The sequence below is a fragment of the Astyanax mexicanus genome, chromosome 12 (assembly GCF_023375975.1).
Source record: "Astyanax mexicanus isolate ESR-SI-001 chromosome 12, AstMex3_surface, whole genome shotgun sequence".
Taxonomy (NCBI): Eukaryota; Metazoa; Chordata; class Actinopteri; order Characiformes; family Acestrorhamphidae; genus Astyanax; species Astyanax mexicanus.
This window is the reverse complement of record NC_064419.1, coordinates 9,744,854-9,762,266: the sequence shown is the minus strand read 5'-3', so window position 1 is coordinate 9,762,266 and position 17,413 is coordinate 9,744,854. Positions and strand designations below refer to the sequence as shown.

The 17,413-nt window shown below is 38.5% G+C and overlaps 1 protein-coding gene across 2 annotated transcripts in view; it reads left to right on the top strand.

The window, feature by feature from the left end:
* The window catches only part of kif5aa (kinesin family member 5A, a), a 53,545-nt gene that overhangs the window by 11,722 nt on the left and 24,410 nt on the right, over positions 1 to 17,413 (top strand). For both annotated transcript variants that reach the window (XM_049485781.1, XM_049485780.1), the window contains exons 5-15: positions 36 to 140; positions 1,532 to 1,580; positions 1,696 to 1,751; positions 1,938 to 2,025; positions 2,825 to 2,949; positions 4,805 to 4,909; positions 7,971 to 8,119; positions 10,298 to 10,446; positions 11,998 to 12,218; positions 12,999 to 13,067; positions 16,550 to 16,756. In XM_049485781.1, the coding sequence (XP_049341738.1) occupies positions 36 to 140; positions 1,532 to 1,580; positions 1,696 to 1,751; positions 1,938 to 2,025; positions 2,825 to 2,949; positions 4,805 to 4,909; positions 7,971 to 8,119; positions 10,298 to 10,446; positions 11,998 to 12,218; positions 12,999 to 13,067; positions 16,550 to 16,756 (1,323 nt within the window). The remainder of the gene's footprint in view (positions 1 to 35; positions 141 to 1,531; positions 1,581 to 1,695; positions 1,752 to 1,937; positions 2,026 to 2,824; positions 2,950 to 4,804; positions 4,910 to 7,970; positions 8,120 to 10,297; positions 10,447 to 11,997; positions 12,219 to 12,998; positions 13,068 to 16,549; positions 16,757 to 17,413) is intronic.

The window sequence follows — 17,413 nt, the reverse complement described above, 5'->3', positions numbered from 1 at the left end:
TGCTGTAATTATTAGACTCTGGTTCTTCTCTCCAGGGTAGCCTGCATGACCCTCAGAATATGGGAATCATCCCCCGTATTGCTGAGGACATCTTCAACCACATATTCTCAATGGATGAAAACCTGGAGTTTCACATCAAGGTACACATGAAACACATAAAGAGCTTTTATTACATATTCTGCCATAAGCGTAGATATAATATAGTTATAATATTAAGGTGCTGCTAATGCTTATTCATTCATCCACATTCATGCAAAAAATATTACACAAATGGTTCAAAAAACAAGCTATTTTACAAAAATATGAATTATTTGAGCGCACAGCCAATATTAAACCATGCTGAATGTACTAATGTTGGTAGTAAAGTGGACTGTGTTTTTCAGAATGTACAGTACAATTTTTTTTTTATATATTATTCAAACCTTACTGTAACGTTCTCTTAAGAAATCAGATGCTCACAGATGTAAAACATTAGGTTGAAGTTATAAGAGTAATGTTAGAACAGCAATGTTTCATGTTAATTGGAACACAAGAAATGACACCAAATAATTAAAACAACATAAAAAAAACATGGTTTAACCCTTGTGTGGTGTTTCGGGTCTGTGGGACCCGTTTTCATATTTTTTCTAACTCAAACTCATTGGCATTGGCTCATTTTTTTGTGAAAAACATATATCAAAACACATTTTCGATAAACACACACTGTACGACCGCATGTACACATTTATATTACATACAGTATGTTTGGCCAAGGGCTTATAAACATTGCTTCATTTGTAAATTTGAAACTAAACTAATTTTCTACTCATATCTTGAGTTTAATTCATTTTCTTTTACATTTTATTAAAAAACTAATTAAAAAAGAGGAGCACTTTTTGAAAGAAATGCAACATAAGAAAGGTAAAGGGCAAATATTAACCATGTAAGCTGTTTATATTGCTTGCAATTTAGGTGAAGCAAGCATGTGTAAAGCATTTTAATGTAAAATTGCTTAATTTTGCTGAATTAAATACAAGTAAACAAAGTAAACGAGTAACAAAAATATGAACACCACACAAGGGTTAAACATGGTATTGGATCAGGTTGGCAGTAATTTGCTCTGAGAAGATTTAAACAGACAGTCATGAATACACAGAGAGTAATGACAGACAGGTGTGTGAAATCAGTACTCTGGTGAAGAAGATCAGTGGAACAATTTTTGATTGGCTTTTTTTGATTGGCTTTTTTTTAATCAGCTGGAAAATTGTCAGTAGTCAAATGTTCAAACTTTCAAAGTATACAAACAGTATAAAAAATATATATGAGTACCAAAAATACAAGAGAATGTAACAAATTCACATAATTCTAACATAGCATACTGCAAATTTACTTAATTAATTCTTAAGATATGCATTAATTTATTTTAAATGAGACAAAATAATGTACCATATCATCATAAAGAAAAAAAAGAATTGCTTGTACAATAAAGGGACCTCTTTTCTGTTATGCTTCTCGTTTATGTTTCATGTTTCTCTTTTTTTGTCTCTGTTAGGTGTCCTATTTTGAGATCTACATGGAGAAGATTCGTGATCTTCTGGATGGTTTGTTTCTAATTTTTTTACTTTGTGAACTTTGTGATTTTCATTGTTCTTAAATACAAATTTTGTTCATATTTACTTTAATTTAATTTAAGTCATGCTCCTCTTTATTGTCCAGTTACCAAGACCAACCTCTCTGTGCATGAGGACAAGAACCGTGTTCCCTTTGTGAAAGTGAGCAGAATCAACTTTTACATCTTTGAATAGTGATAATAATACAGAAAATAATGTTTTACTCTATGCTCTAAGTTTTGTAACATTTCCCTATGTAAATTAATGATAAATAAAGATATTTTAATTCTGTCTGAGTATCTGAGAAGTAAAGATATTAATATATCTTGGTTTTTTTTGGATGTTTAGGGTTGTACCGAGCGCTTTGTCTCCAGCCCGGAGGAGGTGATGGATGTTATTGATGAAGGAAAATCCAACCGTCATGTTGCTGTGACCAGTAAGTCTGATTAACACTTTGCCTTGCCTAATATTAACAATTCTCCTTGATATAATACAGACTTTGGATAAAGATGATTCTTTGATGATCCCTGATTAGTTTACGCCACTGTTCAAATAAGTATTTCTGAATGAATCAGAAATATGTGTATGATTCTACCCAGCTGGCACACAACCGACCTTCAACATTGAAATGTGGTTGAAATATGCGTCACTAATTTTTGAGCATCTAAATGTCTTCTGGTAGATTATTTAATGTATAATGCATAGTGTGAAATCAGCATGTCACTTCCCATTCCTTTTAAGAGCCAGGTGCACTCTAACCTTGGCGGAATTGGTATTTTAATGGTGCAGTGCTTCCGCACTTCTTAGCAGAGGAAACTTACCTGCGTTTTCACGCTGTACAGCTCATTTACAGGAACAGCAATGTTATTTTATTTTGTATTCTGTTTATTGTTGATGTAAAAGTTGGGTTTGTGCAGGGGTGTACGAGCATTTAGACAGAGTTTTCAGTGTGGAGCTCGCTCGACCATCTAATAATCAATCATCTTAATACTGTGAACCTTTTGGGAACCCAAGCACTAACCAAGCACACAAACATTTTGTCAGTAAGGTCACATGATCATGTCTTCACACACTGTGCTGTAGTGATGCTCGCAGGACGTTCAGTATACATCACACATTAAGGACTTCATTAAGAGTTAAAGTGAAGGACAACATGCTGTCAGCAGCTTTGACATATTTTAAAGGCTTCTTTTGGGTTAAATTGCTAATAATAAATATCTCTTTTTCTCTATCAGACATGAATGAGCATAGCTCTCGGAGCCACAGCATCTTTCTGATCAACATCAAGCAGGAGCATGTTGAGACTGAGCAGAAACTGTGTGGAAAGCTGTACCTGGTGGATCTGGCTGGCAGTGAGAAGGTGTGTAGCTAAAGAGAGATCCACATGCATGTTTGAATGTTATCTGTTGTCAACTATTGTCATAATCGCACAAAAATGATGTGTATCCAAAATGTTTCTACATTTCAAAGTCAGTCAATATAAAATGATTTGGGAGCATTTTATTTTAGAGGATTTCTATTGGTCCATTAATCATGAAATTGAAAATTGAAACTACTTACAGATTTTTGGTCAAAAATGATGGTGCAAGATGAGGATATGGCGTATGCAACAATGACGAGATTACTGTCTACTACCAGTATAGAAACATACAGGGTTCCTAAATACAAATAAACATTTCCCTCAGCCAACCCTCTTCTATACAGGCTAGAAAATGGCCTCCTGATCTGCATTGATTAGAAGAGGCGGCACCACCTGCTGGACAAAACTGCTCAGCTGCTTTAAGCCTTTAAACACTCTTAATAACTCTCTACATAATGCCACATTTATTTCATTATGTTGATAATACATTACTTTAGTCTTATATACCCTAAAATAGAAATATATAAACCCCCCACAAGCTAATGAGTTTTACATTTTACTTTTGTGTATTAATAGTTGAATAATTCACAAATCCAAAATTTGCATTTATTTCCTCTTACTTCCGTCTTGCCAGACCATCTGCAAATTACATAAACAGAATTGTAGATAACTGGGCATGAAGAAAAATACTTTATGTTTAGTTAAATACTTTATGTTTTACTGTATAAGATAAGATTTGTTTTTATATGTATGTGCTGATGTATTAATTCCTTAATCTAATTATGACATTGAATCATCAACAACAAATGAGCAAACCAACTGCTACAAGTTTTCCTTTTAATTAATGTAATCTATAATTAGTTATAGGTTAAAATAGTTATTTTATAACAGTCTTATAATAATCATATCACTTGTTAAATAGACTAAATGTAATTATTAGGTTAATGTTTTGTTTTTTCATTGCTAGTACGATCTGTGTGTTTAATAAAAAGTGTATTATTAAGATGGCTTGAATCTGACGTACAGTACAGGCCAAAAGTTTGGACACACCTTCTCTTTTTCATTGTTTTTTCTTTATTTTTAATGACTATTTACATTGTAGATTCTCACTGAAGACATCAAAACTTTGAATGAACACATATAAAGTTTTATGTACTTAACAAAAAATAACTAATATATAAATATATGTATATATATATATATATATATATATTTTTTTTTTTTTTTAGTTTCTTCAAAATAGCCACCCTTTGCCCTGATTACTGCTTTGCACACTCTTGGCATCATTCTCTCAATGAGCTTCAAGAGGTGGCCACCTGAAATGAAAAGTTTTCCAACAGTCTTGAAGGAAGGAGTTCCCAGAGGTGTTTAGTAGCACTTGTTGCCCTTTTGTCTTCTTCACTCTGTGCTCCAGCTCACCCCAAACCATCTGGATTGGGTTCAGGTCTGGTGACTGTGGAGGACAGCTCATTTGTGTTCATTCATAGTTTTAATGCCTTCAGTGAGAATCTACAGTGTAAATAGTCATGAAAATAAAGAAAACACATTGAATAAGAAGGTGTGTCCAAACTTTTGGCCATTTGGCCTACTTAGCCAAATGTATTTTACTTCAACATTTAGTCAAACGATTTTTAAATAAAGATAATTTAGGCCAACATGTATACATTTCACCATTTAGCCATTTGTTTTAGGTGGCAGGGGTTTTAAGGTAGTAATAGATTTAAGGTACTTAAGGTAGCACTGAATGTGAGGTCCTACAGCGTAGCCTCTATAATCATGAGGCAGTTCATATATTTTAACTTTTACGTTAACATTAATATTAATCTTTTTTCCTTGGCCTTGTCTCTGTTCTTAGGTCAGTAAGACGGGGGCTGCTGGAGCTGTGCTGGACGAGGCTAAAAACATCAACAAGTCTCTCTCATCTTTGGGAAATGTCATCTCTGCTCTGGCTGAGGGAACGGTAAGCTCATTTACATACACAGCCTTAAAAATAAGTTAACATAAACTTGTATAAAAAAAAGCAGAAATTTAAGAATATTTGTATTTACTTTACAGATAAGTGTTGTTAAGAATTAACATAATTTTGGGATATGAACCACGCCTCAAGTTCCCAAGCTCCTCCCCCTGGTCCAATATATATATACCTCCCAGGTGCTCCTCACCTTTGTGACTTTCGACCTCGCACCCACCTCCACCCCATCACCACCCTCATCTTAATCACTCACCTAGCTGTGGGGGGGACCTGGCTTGAGAACCGTCTCAAGCTGTTCTGAACTGTACCCCAAGTAACCTCATCACAGTTCCCCGCATCGCGTAGGCGGGGTTCATTATAGCAAAATGTAACATTATTTAAAGACACACTCTAAAAAACAGAGGTACGCTATAATGGTCTTTACAGGGTCAGATTTGTTCCCTCTGAAGCACAAAGTCATTCCAAACAGCAATAAGTACAGATTTGTACCATTTAACCAGCCAAAAGGTACATTCAGTATTCTGTATCACTGTACTAACAAACAATATATATATTTTAATTGCACAGTTTTTTATTTAAAGAGCCAGACAATTTTGGATGATCAACTCTTAGCACATATTCAGTTGATGATAATGTTTATAATCTTTACTGGCACAAAAAACATGGGTACAAAAAAGGACTTTCACTGAACAGTACTGTTTTGTACCTCAATATAAGGTACAGCCCCAGCGATAAGCTTTGTACTCTTTTAAGAACAAATCTGTACTTACTTTTCTTAGTGTGCAGGTATGAAAGCTAATGATTGTAAAACAGATTTAAAGCAGATTTTTTAGCATCTATTATCATTCAGACGGATGTAAAAGTGGGTAAGACAGACAGATTTATTAAATAACAAATAAACAAACAAACAGGGAATAAACAAGAAAATAGGTAAACATAAACAAACAGGGAAAACAAAGAGGAACTAAACTAGACAGAAAAATAACTAAACAGGAAAAGGGATATATGCAAGGAAATATACGAGATAAACAAAGAACTAGAAATAAACAAGAGAAAAACGAATGAATAAACGAAGTGAAAACCGTGAACAAACTATAGCAAACGTGGCAAGACAAACGACAGAGGACAGTGCAAAGACCGACGAATACACATAGACAAAAGGGCACTATTTATACAAACAGGAAACAATGAACACCTGGGGAGACAGGAAACGAGGGGCGGAGCTACAAATTACAGACACATGATGGAAAATAACTGGGGAAAGACACTGTGAAACGCAGAAAACAAAGGGAAACAGAGCAGGGCGTGACATAAATGATATATTTTTAGCAATTATCCACAGATTAGGGCTGCAGTGTCGGCATACTCAACAACTTTAACAAAGGCTAAAACTATGTATTGAATTTATATTAAAATTTCATAGTCGACGTGTCAGTATTATGGGATTAAGCTGTGGGGAAAAAAAACATGGGGGAGGGGTAATGGGCTCACACACTCGCCTCATTCTCTGTGTCTCAAAAAATGTCTAACAAGCCAGATAAAGGACAAGACAACAGCTGTTCTCACTGTATGTCATCGTATTATACATTTAAACATATTCTCAGTGTTTAAATCCGTTTAGTGGCTTCTGCTGGTTCTGAATTGATGAAGAAAAGCAGAGAGTGAATTTACTGCGAGTAACGGCTGCTGCTGCTGCTGCTGAGAGAGCAGGTAGAGAGGAGAGGCTGATCACATGACTGGCCGAGTTATTAGGTTAAGGAATAAAGGAATGTTATTATCACAACATGATACAAAGAAGAAAACTAAATAAACCAAGGACAACCAAGATAATACTGTTCGTGTCAGTTGTTATTAAGCACTTTTTATACATTTATATTAATACAAAAAAACTTGCTCACAATAGAGCAGATTCATTAAATTTTTGGTCAAAACATGGTGAGATTCAAACTAATATATACATTCTGACAATATTTACATTTCAACTGACTTCCTACTTAAAGAACCAATATGTAACTAATTTTTAGTAGTAAATGATAAAATAATCAGGATGTATCATCAGATATTAGGTTACCAGCACGTAACACTATGCTACAGCTACAGCTCTGCTACGCTAGCAGAGCTGGTTCAGTTAAACCTCAGCTGCTACACAGCTTATAAAGGCCTCAGCATGTCTCAAAAAGCTCAGTGACCAAAGAAGGAATATAACAAGAGTGAATATTGGCAGTGAGTTTGAGACTTAGAGCTCAAATAGACTACAAGCCCGAACCAGAGCTCTACTTTTCTTCTGAACAGGTAAGCTAACTGGCTAGCTAATTCAGTCACGTCCTTTATCACCACCACTAGATGTTCTTACTAGGGACTAGAGCTGTCTCCCTCGGGTGGGGCACAGCCGATGTGCTTACTCGAGACTGGAGCTGTCTCCCTCCCATGGGGCACAGCCTCCCTCGTCAATATAGCACTAAATACGGGTGATAGTAGTGAAAATAGTTTAGAATTGTTGTATTTCTCCTCTTTCCTCTCACTCGTAATCTAAGTTCTCTGCCTCTCCTACCAGTCTAAACTTTGTATGGTTGTGTAGATTTAGCCTGCTGAATTTGGCAACCCGAGGTAGTTTCAAGGCTGGGGAGGGTTGGGACTACTCTCTGTGGCGTTTTAAAATTGGACTGCTGTAGCCATTTCACACACTAGCTCTCAATTCCTACAGAATGTACCTTTAAGTATCCTTGAATCTCCTAAAAAAATAACAGCATCCTGCCTGTGTGAATATCTCCTGTAATATTAATTATAGTTTGTATATTTTTTGTATAGTTTGTCTAGGTGCAGTAAAACGTGCATTATATCAGGAGCCTCACCAATAGAGAACACGAATATTGATAGACTAGTTGACTAATGACTAAAAATGTCCTCAGTTGCAGATTTATCTACAGATTCCAAGATGAATCTGGATTCCTGTATTTTAGAGTGGCCTTCACCAAGCCTCAGCCAATCAGATCTCAGAACCCTTTGGTTATTTACTTAATCATTTTTTTTTGTTTTCATGTGTGAGCAGAAGACCCACGTGCCGTATCGTGACAGCAAGATGACGAGGATCCTGCAGGACTCTCTGGGAGGAAACTGCAGGACCACCATGTTCATCTGCTGCTCTCCCTCCAGCTACAACGAAGCTGAAACCAAATCTACTCTCATGTTTGGACAACGGTAACACACACATACCTTCATAGTGTTTACTTTGTAATTTCTTTTTTTTTAGGAATTTGTGTACTGGAGTAAAGCCAGACTGGAGTGTATTTGGCCCAGGAACACAAAAACCAAATTCAATCACTGATGTTAGGTGTTTATGCCAATCAGTGACTTTATGGCCTCACCCACCTCGGCTCGGGACCGCCCACAGGCAGTGCTAAACTCGTGCTACAGCAGTAGGAGCTATAGCTAAGGTGGAGCTAGCAGCTCTGTTTATCCGCGCTGCCAGGGGATAGTGGTGTTGCGACCTCGAGGAGGGGGTTATTTACGCTGCCACGGGGGGCCCAGCATCGCAACGGGCAGTCTCTACTTGCAGAAGTAAAGTTTAGGTTTTAACTTTACCTAGCTCTCAGTGCTACAGTAATATGAAAAAGTTTGGGCACCCCTATTAATCTTAATCATTTTTAGTTCTAAATATTTGTGTGTTTGCAACAGCCATTTCAGTTTGATATATCTATTAACTGATGGACAAAAGTATGGGCACCCTTATCATTTTATTGACTTGAATACTCCTAACTACTTTTTACTGACTTACTGAAGCACAAAACTGGTTTGGTAACCTCATTGAGCTTTGAACTTCATAGCCAGGTGTATCCAATCATGAGAAAAGCTATTTAAGGTGGCCAATTGCAAGTTGTTCTCCTATTTGAATCTCCTCTGAAGAGTGGCATCATGGGCTCATTAAAACAACTCTCAAAAGATCTAAAAACAAATATTGTTCAATATAGTTGTGCAAAAGCACAAAAGCACACCTCAGGTGACTCTGTTTGTGGCGTGCTTGCAGAAATGGCTTCTTTCGCATCACTCTCCCATACAGCTTCTCCTTGTGCAAAGTGCTCTGTATTGTTGACCGATGCACAGTGATACCATCTGCAGCAAGATGATGCTGCAGCTCTTTGGGGGTGGTCTGTGGATTGTCCTTGACTGTTCTCACCATTCTTCTTCTCTGCCTTTCTGATATTTTTCTTGGCCTGCCACTTCTGGGCTTATCAAGAACTGTCCCTCTGCTCTTCCATTTCCTTACTATGTTCCTCACAGTGGAAACTGACAGGTTAAATCTCTGAGACAACTTTTTGTATCCTTCCCCTGAACAACTATGTTGAACAATATTTGTTTTTAGATCTTTTGAGAGTTGTTTTGATGAGCCCATGATGCCACTCTTCAGAGGAGATTCAAATAGGAGAACAACTTGCAATTGACCACCTTAAATACCTTTTCTCATGATTGGATACACCTGGCTATGAAGTTCAAAGCTCAATGAGGTTACCAAACCAATTTTGTGATTCAGTAAGTCAGTAAAAAGTAGTTAGGAGTATTCAAATCAATAAAATGATAAGGGTGCCCATACTTTTGCACCGGTCAAATTTTGGTTTAATGCATATTGCACATTTTCTGTTAGTACAATAAACCTCATTTCAATCCAGAAATATTACTGTGTCCATCAGTTATTAGATATATCAAACTGATTCTTATGACTGTATATCTTTAACCAAGGCTGTATCTCATTTATCAAAAACATTTTGTCCTATGAGTTTTAGAGCTGAAAAATTGACTGTGGGTGGAAGGCAGCTATGCGTCCTCTGCTTCAGTGCTCTTAACCAATCAGAGGTGATGTGTTTGAATGTATGAATATTCATGACCAAGAGCCAGAACCTGTCTTTCTTCAGAGACCTCTAATGCAGTGATCTAAAACAGGGCTAAATAGAAACACCTGAGCACTTTTTTTTTACAATAAAAAGCTCACATGGCATTCTTTCATACTTGAGGCCACAACTAGATATTTTAAAATACATAAAAAATGATGAAATGAGAGCTTTAATGAGGCCTTATATGAAAGTTGGCATTTCTTTTACTTGGGCAAGAGTAATTTGCTCCATGAGCCACCAATAAAACACAGGCATTTATCTGGAGAACTAAGAAATGCAGAACATTAGAAAGACTTTAAAAAGTAGAATTGTGTGGACTGACACTGTACAGTAATATTACAGGGTGATTACGCAGCATTACATAATGCTTGCACTCATTATGTGATATGAAGTTGAATGTGTGAATCACTAGATTTACTAGAGTTAGATTTCTTTTTAGATCAGTGAGATTTCTCTTGTGTGATCATTGTTGTTTTTCTGTGTGCCTCAGCGCTAAGACAATCAAGAACACGGCCTCCATCAACCTGGAGCTGACGGCTGAGCAGTGGAAGAGGAAGTATGAGAAGGAGAAGGAGAAGAACAAGACTCTGAGGGAAACTATCCAGAGCCTGGAGGCTGAGCTGAAACGCTGGCGCAATGGTGAGAGGCCATGTCCAGTATATACAGTGTGTATCTTAACCTCCAGCATTTCCTCTGAAATTAGCCATATCAAGAGGGAATTATTCCACCCCTTTTCTTTAGTATCAGCTGCTACCCTTATATCTCAAGGCTGACTGAGGTTTAATAACCAATACCTGCCTGTCATCTCTGTTGAGATACAGTGTATCACAAAAGTGAGTGCAGATATTTAAGTATATCTTTTCATGGGAAACACTGACAAAATTACACTTTAACACAATGAATTGTAGTCTGTGTGCAGCTTATATAACAGTGTAAGTTTATTCTTCCATCAAAATAACTCAATATACAGCCATTAATGTCTAAACCAACAGCAACAAATGTGAGTTCACCCCTTAGTGAAAGGTTCCAAAGTGTCTCTCCTGGGCATGAAGTTTACCAGAGCTTTACAGGTTGCCACTGGAATGCTTTTCTACTCCTCCATAACGACATCACGAAGCTGGCAGATATTCGAGACTTTGCGCTCCTCCACCTTCCGCTTGAGGATGCCCCAAAGATGTTCTATTGGGTTTAGGTCTTGAAACATGCTTGGCCAGTCCATCACCTTTGCCCTCAGCCTCTTCAATAAAGCAGTGGTTTCTGGGTTGACAGCCATGCAGATCAATTTGATATAGTGTGCAGAGGATGGTCTGTGCACTGACAGGCTAACACCCCACCTCTTCAATCTCTGCAGCGATGCAGAATTTGGACGTGACACTGAGCTTCACGTGCACTTAGCCTCTTTAGACGACCAATGCAAGGTCTGTTCTGAGTGGACTCTGCTCTTTTTAAATGAAGGATGATCTTGGCCACTGTGCTGCAGCTCAGTTTCAGAGTGTTGGCCATCTTCATGTAGCGCAACAATTCATCTTTTAAGATCCCCAGAGAGTTCTTAGCCATGAGGTGCCATGTTGGAAGTTTCAGTGACAAGTATGAGAGAGTGTGAGGGCTGTACTACAAAATTGAACACACCTGCTTCCTATGCACACCTGAGATCTAGTAATACTAACGAGTCACATGACATTTTGGAGGGAAAAAGACAAGCAGTGCTTAATTTGGACATTTTAGTGGTTTAGTCTCTTTTAGTCACTTTTGTTACTGGTGGTTTAGACATTAATGGCTGTATATTGAGTTATTTTAAGGAAGATAAACTGTACACTGTTATATAAGCTGCACACAGACTACTTTTCATTGTGTCAAAGTGTCATTTTGTCAGTGTTGCCCAATAAAAAAATATATACCTAAATATCTGCACAAATGTGAGGGGTGCACTCACTTTTGTGAGACACTGTAACTGTTATTGTTTGGACGAGATACTGTCATTCATTACTCAAGTAGAAGTATAGGTATCAATACTAAAGGTACTGGTTTCAAAACTACTTAAAGTATAAAAGTAAAAGTAATGTAAAAGAAAAAATGCCATTAAGTACAAAAGCTTAGGTGGTGCCACAGGAGCCTCTAGTGCACTACCGTTAATAAAAATCGAATAGCTTCTTCACTACGCTGCTGTCTGTTCTCCCCGTCTCTTCCCAGGAGAGGAAGTGCCGGAGACGGAGCAGACCACTGCTGACGTGACGAAACTGGAGAGCAGCGAAGAGCCGTCTCTGGATAATGAGAGAGAGACGGAGAGACAGAAGGAGAGGGAGAGAGAGAGGGATTCGGATACGTCCTCCATCGTCGTGCGCATCTCAGAGGAGGAGCGGCAGAAGTATGAGGAGGAGATCCGCAAGCTTTACCGCCAGCTGGATGACAAGGTTACCTCTCATGTAAAACCACGGATACATCCACTCACACACTCACCCATCCACTCACACACTCACACATCCATCCACTCACACACTCACCCATCCACTCACACACTCACACATCCATCCACTCACACACTCACACATCCACTCACACACTCACCCATCCACTTACACACTCACGCATCCATTTACACACTCACCCATCCACTCACACACTCACCCATCCACTCACACACTCACACATCCACTCACACACTCACACATCCACTTACACACTCACCCATCCATTTACACACTCACCTATCCATTCACACACTCACCCATCCACTCACACACTCACCTATCCATTCACACACTCACCCATCCACTCACACACTCACCCATCCACTCACACACTCACCTATCCATTCACACACTCACCCATCCACTCACACACTCACACATCCACTCACACACTCACCCATCCATTTACACACTCACCCATCCACTCACACACTCACCCATCCACTCACACACTCACCTATCCATTCACACACTCACCCATCCACTCACACACTCACACATCCACTCACACACTCACACATCCGCTCACACACTCACCCATCCACTTACACACATCTACACACTCACACAAAGACAGTGTTATCAGCATGGTCTGGATATAAAAATGTAGCTTAGGCTTAATTTTTAATCAGCTTTGTGCTGCTCCACTCGATTTTACTTATTAAGCTGATGTCTTATCATATGTGTATGTGTGTGCACGTGTGTGTGTGTGTGTGTGTTTAGGATGATGAGATCAATCTGCAGTGTCAGTTGGTTGAGAAGCTGAAGCAGCAGATGTTGGCTCAAGATGAGGTAAGGCCTCAGATCACAGATGCTTAAACTGTTGGGCTCATGCGGGAAGTGGTGGGGGAAAAGCATAAGAATATTTTTTATTTAACCCTTGTGTGGTATTCATATTTTTGTTACTCGTTTACTTTGTTACTTTACATTTTACAATTTTACATTAAAATGCTTTACACATGCTTGCTTCACCTAAATTGCAAGCAATATAAACAGCTTACATGATTAATATTTGCTCTTTACCTTTCTTATGTTACATTTCTTTCCAAAACTGCTACTCTTTTTTTTATTAGTTTTTTAATAAAATTTAAAATGAATTAAATTCAAGATATGAGTAGAAAATTAGTTTAGTTTCAAATTTACAAATGAAGCAATGTTTATTAGCCCTTGGCCAAACATACTGTATGTAATATAAATGTGTGTGTGTGTGGGGGGGGGGGGGGGGGGGGGGTGTACAGTCTGTATTTATCGAAAATGTGTTTTGATATATGTTGTTCACAAAAAATGAGCCAATGCCAATGAGTTTGAGTTAGAAAAAATATTTTTTTTGTATCATTTGATGAAAAATGAAAACGGGTCCCACAGACCCGAACACCACACAAGGGTTAAATTAATTTAATTTTACAATAAGACAGGTTGGTTTATGTTGGTTTATGTATGGGCCAATAATAGAAAATTGTCAAATTTCATATTACATAAGATATGAGCTGAGTAATGCAGCACCAAACTACTTACCGTATTTTTCGGACTATAAGGCGCACCGTATTATAAGACGCACTATCAAAGAACGCCTATTTTCTGCTATTTTTCCATACATAGGGCGCATCGCATTATAAGGCGCGTTAAGTGACACTAGAAAGGGTGCCTATATCAAAGTGAACAGGGGTGGCGCCATGTTTCCCTTCCCCCACCGGGGGTGGTCTCTTGCCGGTGGAGCGTCTCAGTATACAAATCTAGCTATTTCAAAGTCAAACGAGTGCTGGATATTAATCTACACAGATTCCTCTCCTGAAAACTGTTTATTTGGGTGAGTAACGTGCTTCAGTTTATTTACAGTAAGCTTAGATTTCCAGATGTCCACTAAGGCTTGCTGCACCAGCGTTAGCATAGCTATCCGCTAGCACGCTAGCTAGTCACCTAAACTAGTAAAGTTAACCCAAACTTAAACGACAGCGTTACACTGAGTAATCCTGCGTGTTCTGGTAAGACAGTGAGATATTAGCTAGCGATTCGTCCCCCGTAGCTTGTTTTAACACGGTAAACAAGCAGATTACAGGCTGATAAAACTCACCTCTGAGAGAGTTAGCGCTTAGCATCTAGCTAATGCTAGCCAGGCAAAGCAGCACAGACTTACAGGCCGATAACTCACCTCTGAACGGTGAACGCTTAGCGATTAGCATCTAACTCTAATAATACTGCTCCAGCAGTATTAAAAGTACTAAATTTAGAAAATACTGATCTCTGAACAGTGAAAAAGCTAGCTAGCTAAGCGGTTAGCATCTAGCTAATGCTATTGCTGCTCCAGCCTCGGAGCGGCACGGCTCTGCACGGAGTGTGTGTTTACTGCTCCTTACACCTGACGGGTAAAATTTAGATAATACTGATCTCTGAACAGTGAATAAGCTAGCTAATGCTATTTGCTGCTCCAGCCTCGGAGCTGCACGGCTCTGGACTCTGTATAGCACTGAAACTCTGTATAACGCTGCACGGAGTGTGTGTTTACTGCTCCTTACAACCTGACGAGTAAAATTTAGATAATACTGATCTCTGAACAGTGAATAAGCTAGCTAGCTTAGCGGTTAGCATCTAGCTAATGCTATTGCTGCTCCAGCCTCGGAGCTGCACGGCTCTGGACTCTGTATAGCACTGAAACTCTCTATAACGCTGCACGGAGTGTGTGTTTACTGCTCCTTACAACCTGACGAGTAAAATTTAGATAATACTGATCTCAGTGAATAAGCTAGCTAGCTTAGCGGTTAGCATCTAGCTAATGCTATTGCTGCTCCAGCCTCGGAGCTGCACGGCTCTGGACTCTGTATAGCACTGAAACTCTCTATAACGCTGCACGGAGTGTGTGTTTACTGCTCCTTACAACCTGACGAGTAAAATCCATACAAAAGGCGCACCGTATTATAAGACGCACTGTCAATTTTTGTGAAAATTAAAAGTTTTTAAGTGCGCCTTATAGTCCGAAAAATACGGTATTTACTTCTGGAGGTGTTTTTGTTAATTTGTATATAATACACAGTAGATTCAGTTTAGTTAACAGAGTTAACTTGCTAGGTAGGAGACTAGGTAGGAGCTTCATGAAGATAAGGTTATGATAGGTAAATGTCTGCACCCATAAAAAATGCAAAAAGGAGTAGTGATCAGAATATAGTGCCAAAGCCCAGTTTTTTGCATTAAGATCATTTTAAATATCTCATAGTGTTTGCTCTACCAATAAACTGTGGTCTTTAATGTGTTGCTCAAGGTTTTAGATTGACCCAGTGAATTAGTGGTGGGCGATATGGGCCTAAAATAATATCATGATATTTCATGGTATTTTCGCGTTAACAATACTCTTGGCGATATGACAAAACACCTTGAAAAAAAAAAAACTATTTTAAAATACACTCTACTCTGCAAGAAAATAAAAAATATACATTTTATTATTACATACAATATAACACTGCACCCCCCCTTAAGTGAGATATTAAAAAATATAATAATTTTATCAGATTTGTAACAGAAGTCAATGACCCAGAATGTCACGATACTAATAATAATGCACTCCAAACATCTCCATATATACAGAATTACAGTAAAATAAATGATTCTGGACAGATATAATCTCTAGTCTCTAGTAGATATATAATGGGAAATTGGATGGGTGATGTATCACAATATTTTAGGGTATAATATCGTTCACGATATTAAAAAAATATGGCACACCCCTACAGTGAATACAGATTTAAACCTGATAGAGCTGCATTTTACCTGCTTAAAAGGAGACTGAAGGGAGTAACCCCCCAATGTATACAGTCATATGAAAAGGTTTGGGCACCCCTATTAATCTTAAATCATTTTTAGTTCTAAATATTTGGGTGTTTGCAACAGCCATTTCAGTTTGATATATCTAATAACTGATGAACACAGTAATATTTCAGGATTGAAATGAGGTTTATTGTACTAACAGAAAATGTGCATTATGCCTTAAACCATTTGAAAAAGTATGGGCACCCTTATCATTTTATTGATTTGAATACTCCTAACTACTTTTTACTGACTTACTGAAGCACAAAATTGGTTTGGTAACCTCATTGAGCTTTGAACTTTACAGCCAACTGATGGACAATTACTGTGTCCATCAGTTATTAGATATATCAAACTGAAATGGCTGTTGCAAACACCCAAATATTTAGAACTAAAAATGATTAAGATTAATAGGGGTACCCAAACTTTTTCATATGACTGTATATATCTGAATGTATATGTCTTTTTTTGTGTTGTAGCTGCTGGCCTCTACGCGTGGGGACAGTGATAAGGTGCAGACGGAGCTGGGCCGGCTGCAGTCGGAGAGTGAGAGTGCGAAGGCGGAGGTGAGGGAGGTGCTGCAGGCTCTGGAGGAGCTGGCCGTCAACTACGACCAGAAGAGCCAGGAGGTGGAGGAGAAGAGCCTGCATAACAAGCAGCTCGCTGAGCAGCTCAGCCACAAGATGGTGCGTATGCACACACGCACACACACACACGCACACGCACATACACACATATACACTCAAGTAGCTTGCAGATGTATTCATACCCCTTGAGCTCTCTCTCTCTCTCTCTCTCTCTCTCTGTATCTCTCTCTCTCTCTCTCTCTGTATCTCTCTCTCTCTCTCTCTCTGTATCTCTCTCTCTCTCTCTCTGTATCTCTCTCTCTCTCTGTATCTCTCTCTCTCTCTGTATCTCTCTCTCTCTCTGTATCTCTCTCTCTCTCTCTCTCTCTGTATCTCTCTGTATCTCTCTCTCTCTCTGTATCTCTCTCTCTCTCTCTGTATCTCTCTCTCTCTCTCTGTATCTCTCTCTCTCTCTCTGTATCTCTCTCTCTCTCTGTATCTCTCTCTCTCTCTCTCTCTGTATCTCTCTCTCTCTCTCTCTGTATCTCTCTCTCTCTCTGTATCTCTCTCTCTCTCTCTCTCTCTCTCTCTGTATCTCTCTCTCTCTCTCTGTATCTCTCTCTCTCTCTGTATCTCTCTCTCTCTCTCTCTCTGTATCTCTCTCTCTCTCTCTCTGTATCTCTCTCTCTCTCTGTATCTCTCTCTCTCTCTGTATCTCTCTCTCTCTCTGTATCTCTCTCTCTCTCTGTATCTCTCTCTCTCTCTCTCTGTATCTCT